This window comes from Schistocerca serialis, chromosome 2 (assembly GCF_023864345.2).
Source record: "Schistocerca serialis cubense isolate TAMUIC-IGC-003099 chromosome 2, iqSchSeri2.2, whole genome shotgun sequence".
Taxonomy (NCBI): Eukaryota; Metazoa; Arthropoda; class Insecta; order Orthoptera; family Acrididae; genus Schistocerca; species Schistocerca serialis.
Window position 1 is genome coordinate 1143319845 of NC_064639.1, and position 18066 is coordinate 1143337910.

Sequence of the window (18066 nt, forward strand, 5' to 3'; positions counted from 1 at the left end):
TTTATTCATTTTGATAACCAGTATCTGTTTCCCCTAAATGATATCTGTGACTGTATGAGCATGTGAGTTTTTAGATATGTTGGTGGTGGGGTATCGGGTAAAGTTGTCAATCTTTCAGAGTTCCTCCAAAGACGTCTGGCAAAGTAGTCAGTTTTCTATTCTGAGCTTTTTTGCTGTTTTCATGTGTACCATTGGCTGGAGGCCCCCCCCCCCCCCCCCCCCCCCCAAAGAAATAAAAAGATGTGTTCGTGTGGTAATGGCCATTAACCAACACTTTTTTAAGTCACTCTGGTTTCATTGTAATGGTGTAAGATCCTAAAATTCTTAGAACCTCTACGGGCTTTTGATTGCATCATGAAGAACTGAGTTGTTTTCCTTTATGAAGTTCCCCTACTTTTTCATCTCCAGTCCTGCACAAGTCACGTGTACCAGTGCTCCTACTGAGTCTAGGCAGAGTGCACTCATTAAACATGTTAAGAGACCATTTTTCTTGTCATATTATTTCATTAATGTTCGATGTGCTTTGTGTGGGTATTCAGATTATTATAATAAAATCGTGTATGGATCGAAATTGACTTGTAAATGCTCAGACAAGTCTCAAACATTTCCATGTCCTATTTATTCCTCCAAATTGTCAACAGTTCATGCTTTTCAAAAAACTGTCATAGTAGCTAGTAGCTTATCAAATATTCTATACCTTGAATAAGACATACTGTGTGATGTGTATTACATCTCTAACTATCTACACTGAATCTGTAGCACCCCTTCGTTGCACAATGTAAATTTAGAGGTTAGTAAAGAATGTTTGCTGCCAGGGAATGGACGACATTGCTGAGTGTGGTATGCAAGAAATAAGTGCACTACTAGTTTTCGCCCCCCTCCCCCTCCTGCTGCTCCCTTTTAAATTCCAGGATGAACAGAAAGTTCGTGGATATATTGCAAAAAGTGCATCTACTAAGAGATTTGCAGATACACAATTAAACTGATAGAGCATATAATTGGAAACAGGAGTAGAAGGTTTTTATTTGGTAGTGCCTACCTGGATTAATAATAACTAAATAACCAAAACTGAGTGATTGATTTTAATATGACTACTGGTGTAGGATTGTAATCAAAGTACACAGTTAACTTAATGATGGATAAAGGAAGACAAAGAAATGATACAATCAAGTTAAGCATAAACTTAATTTTTAATAGTGCTCAGTCACACAATTGGATAGGTTTTAACCTTCCCCTGATGCTTTTGCTTCAGTTGCCTCACTACACAGCGAGAGAGAGGTGCAATTATTATCACATGGGGCTAGCATTGAGGAGGACGAGAGTTGAAATCTGTCGCTGGCCATGCAGATTAAGGTTTTTCCTGATTTCCCTAAATTGCATGAGGCAAATGCCAGGATGATTTTGTTGTGTACAGCTCAATTTAGGTTGTCCGACCTTAGCGAAACATGAATGCACTGAAACTGGAGGTTTACTAGAACAAAGTACTTCATTGCGGCAATTGTATTTAATGAACAGGATGAACACAGCAATTATTACTGTTCAGCAGGTAATGATTGGAACGTAGAATGTATCATAAAACACAGAACATACAAAACATATAAAAATTCACAGCAAGGAATAAACTACACAGAGACATTATTAGAAAACACAATGCCCCTGCCAGCTAGGGTGGAAGCTTCTTGACAGCTGTGATTCAGTTGTTACTGTGCACGCGTGACACTACATCACTAAACACATGAGCATCACTGTTGGCACTAACTTGAAAGTCAACCACGACAACAGCATACTACTGCGTAGCTGACGCTAGACCAGCCTCTGTGGAGGAAATTGAGCGTCTTCATGGAACAGGGCAGGAAAATGCATGTGGCTGTAAGAACACGTTGTGCATGCTTGTCGTTGGTCACTGTGGCTGCCGGAATGGGTTGTGTGCACTTGCCGTTGGCCAGCATTGGTTGGTTGTTGCTCCTGTGGTGGAGGTTGTGGCGATGGTACTAGGAGATGCTTTGGATAGTAGCTCTCCCTGAAAAATGTGTGGTTGACGACAGTGGTTGTGGGCATCCTGCTTACCGTCGTGAATTGTGCTTTATTTGTTTCACAACATACTTAATCTAAATCATTTTATTCAAGTACAGGAGGCACATCAGAATTGCAGTAAAATTTCACCATAGGCAAAGAACAGCTGATGTTAACAAATAGCATAATAATAATAATAATAATAATAATAATAATAATACAGTTATGTTATATATACATAGAATAAAATCTAGCAATTATGCTTGCTCAGATTATCATTTCATCGTCTATGAATTCTTCTATTCAATAGTAGCATTTCTCCCACAGAATCTACTGTACCCTTGTTTTTTTTTTAATTTCTGGCTTCGTGTTTAATATGTTTTTGTCTATCAACGTGTTATATATTGTCATCCCCATATACTGTGGAGTCCGTGCACATAATTTAACTATGTGTCATGTGCCACCCATTTTGGGTGCAAGATGGGGGGCTGGAGACCAAGGATTGAGGGATGAATAGTAACTTCCCTGAGCACTGGGTTAAACTTTCCCTGAACGACTGCAAGACAATTTAGAGCTAAACATTTAGGAAGGCATGAAACTGGTAGCAGTTTGGTAGTTTGATAAAATGCATAGTATTGTGGCATACGTCCTGTGGCATGCTGTTTGGTCGGGTTGTGGCCAGTCAAGTGACTGCACTAGCTTGGCATTTATGGATCACTGCACTGCATCGTAATCCAGCAGCAAAATGTCTGGTGACACTATTGCCGAGCCATGCATTTGCTACATCAGGTAACATATGGCAATATGCTAGAAAGTCAGCTCTGATTATAGGCTCTGTGACACCTGCAACAAAACAATTCCAGTTGAAGGTATGAGACCTCTCCAAGTCCAGCTCAATTTGTTCCATCTGTAAACGGCTATGTATGAGTTGTTAGCAGCAGAAAGGCAGAACGAGGAAGGTGGCCAGCAATTATACAGGAAAGTTCGTGCACAAATCCAACCCAATGTTAAAATTTCTATTCGGTCTTCTGGTCGCTAATATAAAAATGCTGAGATACTGTTAGGCAGTTGGATGCATCTATATCTGACTACTGCTGCCATTTAGATAGGTGCAAGGTGAGATGCACTTGGGCTCCTGCTGCCCAAATTTCTGGAGAAAACATGTTGTGGATGACTGCTCTATTGCCCTGAGAACTGATGGGTTCGGTTTGGAATATCTGCAAGATCTTATGTCGTAATGATCTCTGTCTTTCCTGTACCTGTGCCATGCCAACAGGTCACAAATTTGACCAGCCAGAACACTCAAGTCGTCTGACAGATGATCATAATCTGCTCACGTCACTGTTGATCACGAGGCACTGTTGCATGCTACCACCACAGTACTGGTTCGTAGTGACATTATTGTATCATGTTGGCCAGCTCTGCAGCAGTTCCAAGGGTGTTTTTGTGTGACATGCTACTATGATTTTAACCCAAACTGGAAGATGGCTTCTTCAAAGTGTACAAATTAATGTGTTGATTATAGTTCTCATGTTGACTTTCCTGCATAGATACTTCAGGTATTTCGACAGTTTCCTGTTTACAGTGTCTTCTTGCATTAATATTTGATGCATGTGCTCCTGTTGTGATAGACACTCAGCGAATTAGTTCTGTCTTCGGTTTACAGTATGAATATTGTGTGTGTGCTGTTGTGGTGACGTTTTAGGTTCAGCCATATATACCCGGGCTAGTGAAACATGTCACTTGACAGCTCGCGTGTGGTTGGCCACACTGCGATTACGAGGTTGCAATAGCTGCCACCGCACACGCCCACAACTCCGAAGTACGTTTTGTAAATGTAAGCTACAATCAACATTTACATGTAAGTGCAACAAAGTACATTTTTCTAACTATGGAGAGGACGACGACGGAGACTAAGTGTTTAATAGTATATTAAACCGTGAAATAACCTGAAGTTAATGACAATATCTATGAAAAGTAGCTGCATGTAAAACATCGTATAATAATGCAAATCTAAGCATACCAAATAACACGCTTTCCACACTCGTAGAAAGAAATAAAGCAAAACTTACATAGCCTACCCAATTGCAGAGAGAAAAGGAATTAATTCTGTATACGTTTACACTCGCCAATTTACAATGTCAGTGGCGCAGTTCCATCCAGTTCTCCTTCACTGTCATTGGAATCGGCACCAAAACCATTGTTATCATCATCATCATCATCATTAAGGGAAACCATTAAATGGGGTAAGAAGTTTATTTTCCTTCTTGCGCATATAGCATTGATTTTAGGCTTAATTTCACACCCGCGTATTGTAAGTAAACAGTGACTTAACTTATATGTAATCACCAGTGTTTTTTACTCAGTACTCTTTCAATTTATTTATATCTGCCTGAATAGTTTCTAGGGTCCTTTGTTTATGTTTTAGTCAGTACTTAAATCAGTTTATACGATTTCTGTTTTATCATGAGTAAGAAGTGTGTGACATGCCGTAGGATTGTTAGTTCTGGGGTGTGGTGTGATGGGTGCTGTAGTTTCCTTCATTGCGGTGAATGTAGTGGCTTGGGAAATGAGGACATAAATGAGGCTCACCAGTGGTATTGTAGGATCTGCAGTAGAGATAGGAAAATACTGGAACAGGAAGGGAAAACTGCAGCTCTTCAAGCTGACCTAGACAAGGCATGGGAGGATCTGGACAGGTTAAAGAGGGAGAAGGGTGAACAGAGGTGGGTGCGGCTTTTCGCGGATGATGCTGTAGTATACAGAGAAGTTGCAGCATTAGAAAATTGTAGCGAAATGCAGGAAGATCTGCAGCGGATAGGCACTTGGTGCAGGGAGTGGCAACTGACCCTTAACATAGACAAATGTAATGTATTGCGAATACATAGAAAGAAGGATCCTTTATTGTATGATTATATGATAGCGGAACAAACACTGGTAGCAGTTACTTCTGTAAAATATCTGGGAGTATGCGTGCGGAACGATTTGAAGTGGAATGATCATATAAAATTAATTGTTGGTAAGGCGGGTACCAGGTTGAGATTCATTGGGAGAGTGCTTAGAAAATGTAGTCCATCAACAAAGGAGGTGGCTTACAAAACACTCGTTCGACCTATACTTGAGTATTGCTCATCAGTGTGGGATCCGTACCAGATCGGTCTGACGGAGGAGATAGAGAAGATCCAAAGAAGAGTGGCGCGTTTCGTCACAGGGTTATTTGGTAACCGTGATAGCGTTACGGAGATGTTTAATAAACTCAAGTGGCAGACTCTGCAAGAGAGGCGCTCTGCATCGCAGTGTAGCTTGCTCGCCAGGTTTCGAGAGGGTGCGTTTCTGGATGAGGTATCGAATATATTGCTTCCCCCTACTTATACCTCCCGAGGAGATCACGAATGTAAAATTAGAGAGATTAGAGCGCGCACGGAGGCTTTCAGACAGTTGTTCTTTCCGTGAACCATACGCGAATGGAACAGGAAAGGGAGGTAATGACAGTGGCACGTAAAGTGCCCTCCGCCACACACCGTTGGGTGGCTTGCGGAGTATCAATGTAGATGTAGATGTAGATGAGGCAACAGGTAATAGGGGGAACAGGCAAATGAGAGCATCAGACAGCTTTATCATAAATCTTGAAGACAGATTTAACCTGTTGCCTCAGTCAGAATCAGATGAGCCTCATGTAGCTGAAGCTGTAGAAAGGGCACAACAAACTTTCAAGGACTTTAAAAAGGTAGGGAAATTTGTAAAGAGAAAGAAAGTTCTATTGTTAGGTAACTCCCATGGTAGAGGTGTTGGCCAAGTACTGCAGGAAAATCTAGGTCCAGAGTACCAGGTCACAAACTTTTTCAAGCCTAGTGCAGATCTGGGTCAGGTAACAGAGGATGTAGGTTATTTATGCAAGGATTTCACAAAGGAGGATGCCGTGGTTATAGTGGGTGGTCCAGGAAATAGCATTGACAGAGACTCTGAGTATTCCATAGAGAGTGACCTCTTGAAAATAGCTTCAGCAACGAAGCGTACGAGTGTGGGATTTGCGTCTATATTGAGATGCCATGATTGGCCTCATTTGAACTCTTCCATCGGGAGGGTGAACTTGGAGTTGGGGTGGCTGCTTAGGACGGATATAGGGTCCCATATTGGTTTGATTCCTGTGGATGCTATCGATAGGTGGGACTACACTAGGCATGGCCTTCACCTCTATAGGAAAGGGAAGGGAAAACTGTCTGGGTTGATTGCAGAAAACTTAAGGAGGGACACTGTCACAAGTGGTAAAATACCAGTGGTCACAGGTGTCAGAGGGATGCCTTTTTTAGGATAGGGAAGGGGGAAAGAAAATGAGTTTTAAGAGAGAATGGCAGACAGGCTCAGTTTGAGAAAACGGATGAAGAGGAGTCATATTTTAGCGTACAGCCTCCATTTAAACAGTGTTTAACACAAAGTAATCAGAAACTGCCAGTTCATCTTCGCCAAAGCCGTTATAATCCCATTAGTATGCAGTATCAGTTATCTTTGTTACACCAGAACATTGCGGGACTCAGAAATAAAGTTGATGAACTACTCATTTGTATTGATGAAATGAGTTCATCTAACCAAATTGACATAATCTGCCTCTCTGAACATCAAGTGACCACTGGTATAGATATGTTAGACATGTCAGGATTTAAGCTAGCTTCCTACTTCTACAGAGTAGATATAGATGGAGGAGGAGTTGCCACATTTATTAAAATTTGCCATAAATTTAAGAACATTGAAATTAATAAATTCTGTTTAGAGCAGCATCTACAAGCATGTGCAACATAATTAGAGTTCCATAACAGATCCTATATAATAGTAACTATTTACCGAGCACCTGCAGGAAATTATAATCTATTCATAAATCATCTAGAAGCTCTTTTGGGTTATTTAACAGGAAGAAACAAAGAAATTTTGATTCCTGGTGACTTTAATACAGATTTTCTAATGCAATCTTCCAGTAAACATTTACTGCAGTTAGTAATGTTGTCTTTCAATCTAACTCGCACTGTAAACTTTCCAACTAGGATCATTGAATCCTCAAGGACTGCCATTGATAAAATTTTTGTACACAAATCGAAGGAACAAAATCATATCGTAAAACCTGTAATAAATGGACTATCAGATCATGATGTGCAGCTCCTTGTTTTAGATGTAAATTCTAAGGAGATTATCAAGACTGCTAAATCAGAGTACAGGAGAGTAGTCAATCAACCAAAAATTGAATGTTTTAGAAAACTGCTCAAAGATATGAACTGGAAAGATGTTTATAGTGCTTATGACATGAATGAAAAATATAACACATTCATGAACAATGTCAGTACCATGTTTGAAAACTGTTTTCCTCTAAAAGTTACTCAAATTAAACAGAAGTCTATAATAAAACTATGGAGTACTCAAGGAATAAAGATTTCCTGTAAGACAAAAAGGAAAATGTATCTGTCGACCAAGAATAGCTCCAAGGCTGATGATTTAGCTAAATACAAGGAGTACTGTAAAATATTAAAAAAAGTAATTAATGCATCTAAACAAATGCACTACGAGAAGAAGATAGCAATGTCTGGGAACAAAATAAAAACAATATGGGATATAGTGAAAGAGGAGACTGGTAGAACCCGAAAGGAAGAGGAGCAAATAGCATTAAGGGTAGATGACACATTAGTAACCAATGCGCATAGTGTGGCAAATCTATTTACCAAGTATTTTATATCTGTTACTGATAGAATGGGATTGTCAGGATCAGTAAATAATGCCCTTGAATATCTGAAACTAGCCTTTACAAATAAATTCAGATACATGAATATGTCACTCACTTCACCAAAAGAAATAACTTCCATAATAAAATCTTTAAAACAAAGCATTCTAGTGGTTACAATGAAATATCAACAAAGTTAATTAAGGCATGTTCTTTTGAGTTTAGTACAATTCTAAGTTACTTGTGTAACCAGTCAATTATAACTGGGACATTCCCTGACTGGCTAAAATATGCAGATGTTAAGCCTCTATTCAAGAAAGGGGATAAAGAGATACCATCAAACTACAGACTGATTTCACTTTTGCCAGCAGCCCAAAAATTTTAGAAAAAGTAATGTACAGGCAGCTTCTCAACCATCTAAACACAAATAACATATTATCAAGAACACAGTTTGGATTTCTGAAGGGTCCTGATATCGAGAAGGCTATATACACCTACAGTGAAAATGTACTTATTTCATTAAATAACAAATTACAAACAGCAGGTATTTTCTGTGATTTGTCAGAGGCATTTGATTGTGTGAACCACAACATCCTTTTAAATAAATTAGAATTCTATGGTGTCACGGGGAGTGCTGCAAAATGGTTAAAGTCATACCTCGCTAACTGGAAACAAAGGGTGTCAGTGCAAGGGACTAGTGAATTAAGTCATCAGTCATCATCAGAATGGGAAGAAATTACATGTAGTGTCCCACAAGGATCCACCTTAGGGCCATTGCTTTTTCTTGTGTACATTAATGATCTATCATCAGTTACACTGCCAGAAGCAGAGTTTGTTTTGTTTGCAGATGACACAAGTATTACAATAAATAGTATGTCGAGTGTAGTTCTAGATAGATCTGCTAATGATATTTTCATGGATGTTAATAAATGGTTTAAAGCCAACTCACTGACATTAAACTTCGAAAAGACTCACTATACGCAATTCAGAACCTGTAAGAGGTTTCCACCCAGCATATGCATAAAGTAAGAAGAGCAGATAGAAGAGGTTGACAGTCTTAAATTCCTGGGATCACAACTTGATAATAAATTCAGTTGGGAGGAGCACACCACAGAACTGCAGAAACACCTTAAAAAATCTGTATTTGCAATTCGAGTGTTAGCTGACATAGGCGACATAAAAATGAAAAAGCTTGCATACTTTGCCTACTTTCATTCCATAATGTCATATGGCATAATATTTTGGGATAACTCTTCAAGTCAAACAAAAGTTTTCAGAGTCCAAAAGCGTGTAATACGTATTATTTGTGGAGTAAATTCACGGATGTCCTGTGGAAACCTCTTCAAAGAACTGGGTATACTAACTACTGCCTCTCAGTATATTTACTCCGTAATGAAATTTGTCCTAAATAATATATCTCTTTTTCCAACAAACAGCTCAGTTCATACATACAGTAATAGGAACAAAAATGATCTGCACAAGGGCTTAAAAGCACTTACTTTAGTTAAAAAAAGGGGTCCACTTCTCAGGAACATTCATCTTCAATAATTTGCCAGCAAACATAAAAAATTTAGTTACAAATAAAGATCAGTTTAAAAGGAGCCTGAAAGAGTTACTAGTGGCCAACTGCTTCTGCTCCATTGACGAATTTTTTTAATAGAAACAAATGATGTATTGTATATATTCATACTATTAGTATTGTTATTTCAGCTCAAAAAAAAAAAAAAAAAAAAAAAAAAAAAAAAAAAAAAAAAAAAAAAAAAAAAAAAGGACATGTTCCACATCCACGAGGATCTCCTCAGCACGTATCTGGATCTATGGAACGAAAAACTAATCTGATCTAATCTCACAGACCTACTACACTTACCCCACACTCCAAAGCTTCCTCACACCACCACAAAGAATCCAGAACCTAAACAGACCCTTAACACACTCGTGAACCCTTCCTTCAGAAGTCTCAGCCCCACAGAAATATCAGTCCTTCCCAAAGGCCTCTTATATTGCCCCACCTCCAAATGCAATCATACAGGAATTGTTAAAGACCTTCTCTACTTCTCCCAGTCCCTACAGTGGAAGTACTATTTCGGCACCAACCCTACCAGTCAGACTCAACCAAAGACCAATATTGAACCCTGTCTAACTCTGTTCACTCCTCCATCCAACTGTGATTCCCCCCCCACACCCCCGAATCACCTCCCGTTAACTTTCCAAAATTTCTGATCCTCCAACCTTGCCTCACCATTATTTCCCAACTTCTTCAACATGCAAACTACTCTTACAGCCACAGAAAGAACCACAGTCCACCATCTAAAAACTGATCCTGACATAATCCTACCTGCAGACAAAGGCTCCACCACTGTTGTTTTGAACCACAGAGATTACCTGGCAGAAGGATTCTGGCAGCTGTCAGATACTTCCACCTAGAAAACTTGCTTCAGCGACCCCATTCCAGAAATCGAACAGCATCTCCAGCCACTACTCAAATCCTTAGGTCTACCCTAGAACCTCTCCCCAGAGTCCATCTCTCTGCTCATCCCTACCACTCCCTCTAGTCCTACCTACTACATGCTTCCTAAAAGTCTATAAACCCAACCACCAAGGATGCCCCATAATGGGCGGTTACTGTGCCCCCACTTAGAGACACTCTGCTTCCACAGACCAACACCTTCAACCTATTACCCGGAACCTACCCTCCTTTATAAAAGATACCAACCATTTCCTCCACCGACTTTCTGCAGTTCCTGTCCCTTTACCATACGGTGCCCTGCTCATCACTATTGATGCCACCTTCCTTTACACTGACAATCCTAATGCACATGGCCTTACTGCTATTGAACACTAGCTTTCCCAATGCTTGACGGATTCCAAACCAACAACCTTCTTCCTAGTTGCCACAACCAACTATATCCTCACCCACAATTACTTCTCCTTTGGAGGAATTGCCTACAAACAAATCCGAGGTACGGCTGTGGGCACCCCCATGGCACCATCCTATGCTAACCTATTCATGGGCCATCTAGAAGAATCCTTCCTAAAAACACACAATCCTAAACCCGTCACCTGGTTCAGATTCATCGATGACATCTTTGCGATCTGGATCGAGGGTGAGGACACCCTATCCACATTCCTCCAGAACCTCAACTACTTCTCCCCCATTTGCTTCACCTGGTCCTACTCAACCCAACAATCCACCTTCCTAGATGTTAACCTCGACCTACTAACCTACTAACCACCAGCAGTAGCTCCACTTCGGCAGCTGCCACCTGTTCCATACCCAGAAGTTCCTTCTGTACAGCTACCTGTGGTTGTTGTTGCATCTCTCGAAATATAGTGAGAATCTCACGGAAGCCTTCACACACCATGATTATCTTCCCAACCTTGTACAGAAACAAATTCCCATTTCTTATCTTTCCAGTCTCCCACCATCTCCCAAAGTCCCACTGTCCGGCCACAGAGGAGCTTTCCTCTTGTAACTTGGTACCATCCAGGACCGGAGCAACTGAATTACATTCTCCGCCAGAGTTTCGACTACCTCTTGTCGTGCCCTGGAAAGAGAAACATTATGCCCATTATCCTTCCCACCCCTCCCACAGCGGTATTCCACTGTCTACTGAACCTACACAATATACTTGTCCATCCTTACACAACTCCTGCCTCCAACCCCTTACCTCATGGCCCATATCCCTGTAATAGACCTAGATTCAAGAAGAGTTCCATATGTCCTCCCACCACCACCACCACCACCACCACCACCACCACCACCACCTACTCTAGTCCAGTCACAAACATCACCTTACCCATCAAAGACAGGGCTACCTGTGAAACCAGTCATGTAACCTACAAGCTAAGCTGCAACCACTGTGCTGTATTCTATGTGGGCATGACAACTATCAAGCTGTCTGTCCACATGAATGGCCACTGACGAACTGTGGCCGAGTAACAAGTGGACCACCCTGTTGCTGAGCAAGCAACCAAACATAAAATTCTTCACTTCAGTGACTGCTTCACAGCCTGTGCCATATGAATCCTTCCCACCTTTTCTGAATTGCGCAGGTGGGAACTTTCCCTGCAATACATCCTACGTTCCTGTAACCGTCCATTAGTCACTGCTCTCACCCATCCAGCCCTTTTCCTGTTCCCATTCCAGCACTACGCAGCTGTCATTCCACCATCACACCCAGAATTTTGCAGATTCTGGGATGGGTATTTTTATGTTCAGGTTTTTAATGTTGCATAATACTAACTGGTCTGAATGGGGGGATGTTGGAGGTCTTTAATTTGTATAATTAGCTGCTGATTTTTTATTGAGTCTTTTTCACTGTGTGTATATGCCTTGGCATACTAGTTAATGTATATGCCATGACTTAAATATGCTTCTTTAAAAATATTGTATTTTCATTGTTTGTACAATCTTAACAATTGAAATAAGTTTGTCTTTGTAGTCTAGACTGTTTGGAGTGTATACACCTGAATGAGAAAGTGTTAACTAATGATGATGTGTTTACTACTGCCAGCAAAAATGTCAGCACAGGCATCAATGAAATTATTTTAACGGACAACTTACTTAAGGTATACACTAAAATGACTGAATGTTTCTGTATAGGGTTAAGTTTCAATTCAGAATGTCACTGACACAACCAGCAAATAATCCTCGCCACACTTCAGATTAATGCACAAGTAATAGCCTGCATCTTGTGATGGCAGCATGCTGCCCAAATGCACCATGCTAATAATTGTTAGTAAAAAGTGACTGAAGCATTAAAACAGATATATATTTCATAAATTTACAGTCACTGATCTCAGTTTATTCCCTACAACTTGGATAAATTTAAATATAATGGATTTGACGACCATCTCTTTGTTCTCTTAACAGGCTATCGTGGAGGCCACCTACACCACCAGCCACCACCCCCAGGTTTAGGAAGAAATGTTCATAATGGTAACCAGGCAGGGTAAGTAAGGTTTATTTCAATTTTTATCTTCTTGACAGAATCAAGTATCACAATTTGTGCTATTTATAAATGTATTTTTGCGTGAAAGTGTGTTCCTACCATCAGTTGAATGTTCTTCTCTTGCTGTAAACAGTGTGGTAGTGTTTTCTGTTCACACCAAACAGCCATGGTAATATTATTTTAATTAAGGAAAAAGTAATCTGATAAGGGTAAGTACCAATTATTTTCTGTCATTGTTTTTATGGAGGTGGTAATAAAGTTACTAGCACATCATGCATATTAGTTAAACAGTGGTATGGAACAATAATTGGAGTATTAAGCCAAGTAATAGCATCTATGTGAAAGCAGCAGTGCAAAGACAAATGGAAACCTGGAGAAATATGATGTAGAAACTAAGTTTTATGAAGGAAAAAGGCATGCTTACAGCAGGAATTACGTGACTGGACTGTAGTTCACATCAGTGAGAGGATGACTGTACTTCACATAGCTTCTCATGTGCAAACAACAAATTTTGTCTAAGTATATGTTTCAGTGTCAATTTTTTTGGAAGTGCCATAGGGTTTTGTCTTTCTGGCTCCCAGCATGGCTTCAGTGATTAAAGGAAAAAATGGTGGTGTTTATGTATCTAAAAGATCGTATGCCTATATGTTTTTTGTCAGCAGTCTGTTACAGCCTAAATTGTCTATTGCATGTAGATATAGGTCCCTTAACTGAAGTGTCCGGATAATGTGTTTACAATTGATGAATGAAATGGTAGGATGAAGTGGAGGTCTTCCCATATAAGTTTTCAAACTCATTCGTTATGTACATGAGTTAGATAAAAAATACTGTCAGCACTAATTCATAACAGACTTCATTGATATACATTCACCATATCATGTGCCCTGAATGTAATAGCCCTACAGCTCGATCACTTTCCCCCTTACAGGTGGACGCTGTCACACATTGCCAGTGTGTCCATCTGTGTTGTTGTCTTGCACGTTCTGCCCTATGGCATGAATGAGTCTTCTCTTGTGTTGTAGTGCATGCACAAAGAGGTTCCTTGATTTTGGTAAACAGGTTATAATCACACGGGCTCATATCGGGTGAATATGGTGATTGTTCCAGGATCTCCCACCCTCACATATGCAGGCACTCTTGCACAGGGTTTGGTGTGTGGCATTGTGCATTGTCTTGGAGGATGATGGGATGCAGTATTGTGGCTTATGATATCCATTGGTTAATACCATAATCCTGCATCATGTTGTTGTATCACAGGGGCAGTCAGTCACTGCAGCTTACTACTGCAATTTCTTGTGACATTAGCTTTGTCCCGCACTGAGTAGAAAACGGCAGCATATTCTAGCACTGCATCTCATCATTCTAGATGACAATTTACAGTGCCATATGTTGAACCCATTGCAGAAACTCGCTGTATATGTGAGTGTGGAAAATATTGGAATAACCATTGTATGCACCCGATATGAGTCTGTGCAATTACGACCTGTTTGCCAGAATGAAAGAACCTCTTTATAGCATACATTACACTACAAAACAAAAGAAAGGGCAGAACTTGCGAGACAGTGACAGAGATGGATGCACAGAGGTGTACAACACCTTCCATCAGTGTGGGGGAAGGTAATAAAGATGGGGGATGATTATATTGGTGGCATATAATATGGTGAACTTCTATCAATAAAGTCTTGCATAAGTTAGAATGGTGTTGCCACTACTTTTTATACAACCAGAGTGTGTTTGAAGGTGGTCGGTCACCTAATAGGTCCCCAGTATGTATGTATGACATGTATCAGCTGGCATCTGCAATGATGCAAAGGACTTAGCTCTAGAAAGACTGCAGTTTGTTCAGGTATGTAGTTGTTGTGCAGTGTGGAAGAATTGCAGTAGATGAGTGTCTACGTTTTTAGACCTGTTAAAACATTCACGCAGCACTCCATTTATGCCGCGGGCAACACAACATGGGCCACTTCAGACTAAATCACTGAAGTCAGAATTTTAGAATCATCGTATTTTAAAGACTCTTGAATTCTACAATCGAACATTGACACAGCATATAAGCCACTATTGACTAAGCCTGTAGATGCCAACAAGATTTGGAAAGTGATTATACTCACCATGCCCTAGATCAGTTACTGCATTCTTCAAACCTTGCATTTCAAGCACAACTCAGTCCAAGAACAACTTCCTATTCATTTTCGACAAAATCATGGAAAATTCCTCACTGACAGTTATGTATTGATCACAACATTCATAAACATTTCCTGACTCACATGTAGTAACATGTATGTTGACTCAGTGATTCAAGCTCACAACCTCCTTTGCTCCTCAATAGGGAATGTCTCGAGACTCCTTCAGCACCATAATTGAACCATTAATTCAGATAAATTGAGGACACAGCCATTATTTTGTGACAATTAAACTAGAGGATCTCTTAGACATTGGTTGCTCTTCTAGGGGCCAGCTCACCCATGATGATCTCTGGCGCACCTGAGCTCTGCTGCCAAGCAGTGATGCGTGGATGATGTTTGCTGTCTCTGTATGAATAGTTGCATGGCTGGACACAGTACAGAGTTTTTCTAAGACATATTCATCAACATAGACTTTAGTTACAATGAAATGACACAAATCACATCCTTCTGCTTGACTTATCTTACTTCTTGAGTGCGTAAACTGATACAAAAATTCTGATCTGTTACAACTGACATGGACCATACCTCCAATCCAACAGATCTTTCATTCCCTCTTGAAGTGGAGAGAGTGAGCCCTTGTAGAAATTAGTTTTTTGAGCCCAGTCTAACTGATATTGGGACAGGGGGATTCTAATTTGGAATAAAAACTTGTCTCATGGCACGATATTTTAGAACTTGTGGCCAATACGTAGTCACAGTAAGGAGTATGCAGCCTGTGGTACAAGCAAGTCTCCACAACCTCATACTAAAGGAATGTAACAAGAAAAACCGAAAACTGAAAGTGAGTGGGTTATGCCAATCTATTAACAGCATAGTTTCAGTTTGGATGGCTTTAAACAAAGGAAGGGAATGTGATATACTACTTTTGGTCGCTACAGTACACAGGAATGGAACAGAAAGAGAAAGCTAATAGTGGCCACAAAGGAATGTGAAGGCGATACCACACCACCCCTCAGCACTTCATAAGCACACTGTTGAGGAAGAAGATAAAGTTGAAACATACAACCTATTTTTACTCAATCCTTCTCTAATCTGCTTTTAACTGGTAGCTCTTGAGTGACAAGTCACAGCTTTTAACTTAAGTCATTTTGCTATGACCTTCAGCTGCTAGAGTCACATGAACTATGCACATGAAAAGTCCAGCAAAGTTATGCTTTAACAACATTGGTGATTACTTTTTATTAAATTGTAACCAATTTAAGAATTTCTATAATGATACCAATTTTGTAGGGAAGTTAACCGTATTATAATGCCTGTCTTAAATACTGTAAAGGGTGCCCTAATTTTCTGAATTGTCTAGTGGATATAATTGAGATCAATTATCATAACACTTTAAACTAACACTTCTTACATGAGTTGTCTTAAAATAACATTGTATTATCAACAAAATAACAGTGCCAGTATTCACAATGGGGACAGGAAACAGTTCAATCGTACCTTGTGTCCTTTCTGCCTGGAAAGACATGTTGTTGTTGTTGTTGTTGTTGTTGTTGTCTTCAGTCCTGAGACTGGTTTGATGCAGCTCTCCATGCTACTCTATCCTGTGCAAGCTTCATCATCTCCCAGTACTTACTGGAGCCTACATCCTTCTGAATCTGCTTAGTGTATTCATCTCTTGGTCTCCCTCTACGATTTTAACCCTCCACGCTGACCTCCAATGCTAAATTTATGATCCCTTGATGCCTCAGAACATGTCCTACCAACCGATCCCTTCTTCTAGTCAAGTTGTGCCACAAGCTTCTCTTCCCCCCCAATTCTATTCAATACCTCCTCATTAGTTATGTGATCTACTCATCTAATCTTTAGCATTCTTCTGTAGCACCACATTTCTCTTCTTGCCCAAACTATTTATTGTCCATGTTTCACTTCCATACATGGCTTCACTCCATACAAGTACTTTCAGAAACGACTTCCTGACACTTAAATCTATACTCGATGTTAACAAATTTCTCTCTTTCAGAAATGCTTTCCTTGCCATTGCCAGTCTATATTTTATATCCTCTCTACATCGACCATCGTCAGTTATTTTGCTCCCCAAATAGCAAAACTCCTTTACTACTTTAAGTGTCTCATTTCCTAATCTAATTCCCTCAGCATCACCCGACTTAATTAGACTACATTCCATTATCCTTGTTTTGCTTTTTTTGATGTTCATCTTATATCCTCCTTTCAAGACACTGTCCATTCCATTCAACTGCTCTTCCAAGTCCTTTGCTGTCTCTGACAGAATTACAATGTCGTCGGCGAACCTCAAAGTTTTTATTGCTTTTGCAGGCAAGTGCTCTACTGACTGAGATACCCAAGCACAGCTGATGCCTGGTCCTCACGGATTCAATTCTGTTAGTATCTCATCTCCTACCTTAATCTGCCAGGAAGTTTCATATCAGCGCACACTCCATTGCAGAGTGAAAATTTCATCCTTGAACATCCCCCAGGTTGTGGGTAAGCCATGTGTCTGCAATATCCTTTCTTCCAGGAGTGCTAGTTCTGCAATGTTCGCAGAAGAGCTTCAGGGAAGTTTGGAAGGTAGCAGATAAAGTACTGGCACAATTGAATCTGTTAGGATGGGTCGTGAGTTGTACTTGTGTAGCTCAGGTGGTAGAACAATTGGCCACGAAAGGCAAAGGTCCCAAGTTCGAGTCTCTGTCCGGCACACAATGTCAAGCCAATTCATATGCCTAAAGAAGTTGTCTAGACTGGCCTGACACCGCTGCAACGTTTCTGCTGCTGCTGAAAATTAACTACGACAGAATATTCGTCTCTATCAGTATGTCGTGTCATTTTGTTTTGGATCATCTAGCAATGTCCTATTATACTGTGGTGCAGGGATTTCCGTGTATTACCAGATTCGCTGGTGTCTACCTGAAACTAATTCCTAACTTCATTTTTTCAGTATAAGAATTAAAACACCCCGACTCTGTCTCGTATATCGTGTCTAGCATCAGCATATTGTTTGTGTGTCGTACTCGCACATATTGTTACATTGTTTTGCCGATAATCGATAGGCTACTAAAATAACTTCCATTGTCATTTACTGAGTGAAAAAGGAAGTACCAGTAAGCAAATTTAATATTGCACTATGAGGAGAAAAGCAATAGTATGAGTGTCGTGATCCTATGATAATGCATAAGATATTTTCTTGGAACTATAAGAACACATGTCTGGGCACAAACATATCACTAATTTGTCATTGTGGCATCAACTTTTTTTC

The 18066-nt window shown here is 40.1% G+C and overlaps 1 protein-coding gene across 4 annotated transcripts in view; it reads left to right on the forward strand.

Moving 5' to 3' along the window:
* LOC126458605 (E3 ubiquitin-protein ligase RBBP6) overlaps positions 1-18066 on the forward strand; it is a 387537-nt gene that overhangs the window by 213137 nt on the left and 156334 nt on the right. For all 4 annotated transcript variants that reach the window (XM_050095761.1, XM_050095763.1, XM_050095764.1 and 1 more), the window contains one exon: positions 12591-12669. In XM_050095761.1, coding sequence (XP_049951718.1) covers positions 12591-12669 — 79 coding nt within the window. The remainder of the gene's footprint in view (positions 1-12590; positions 12670-18066) is intronic.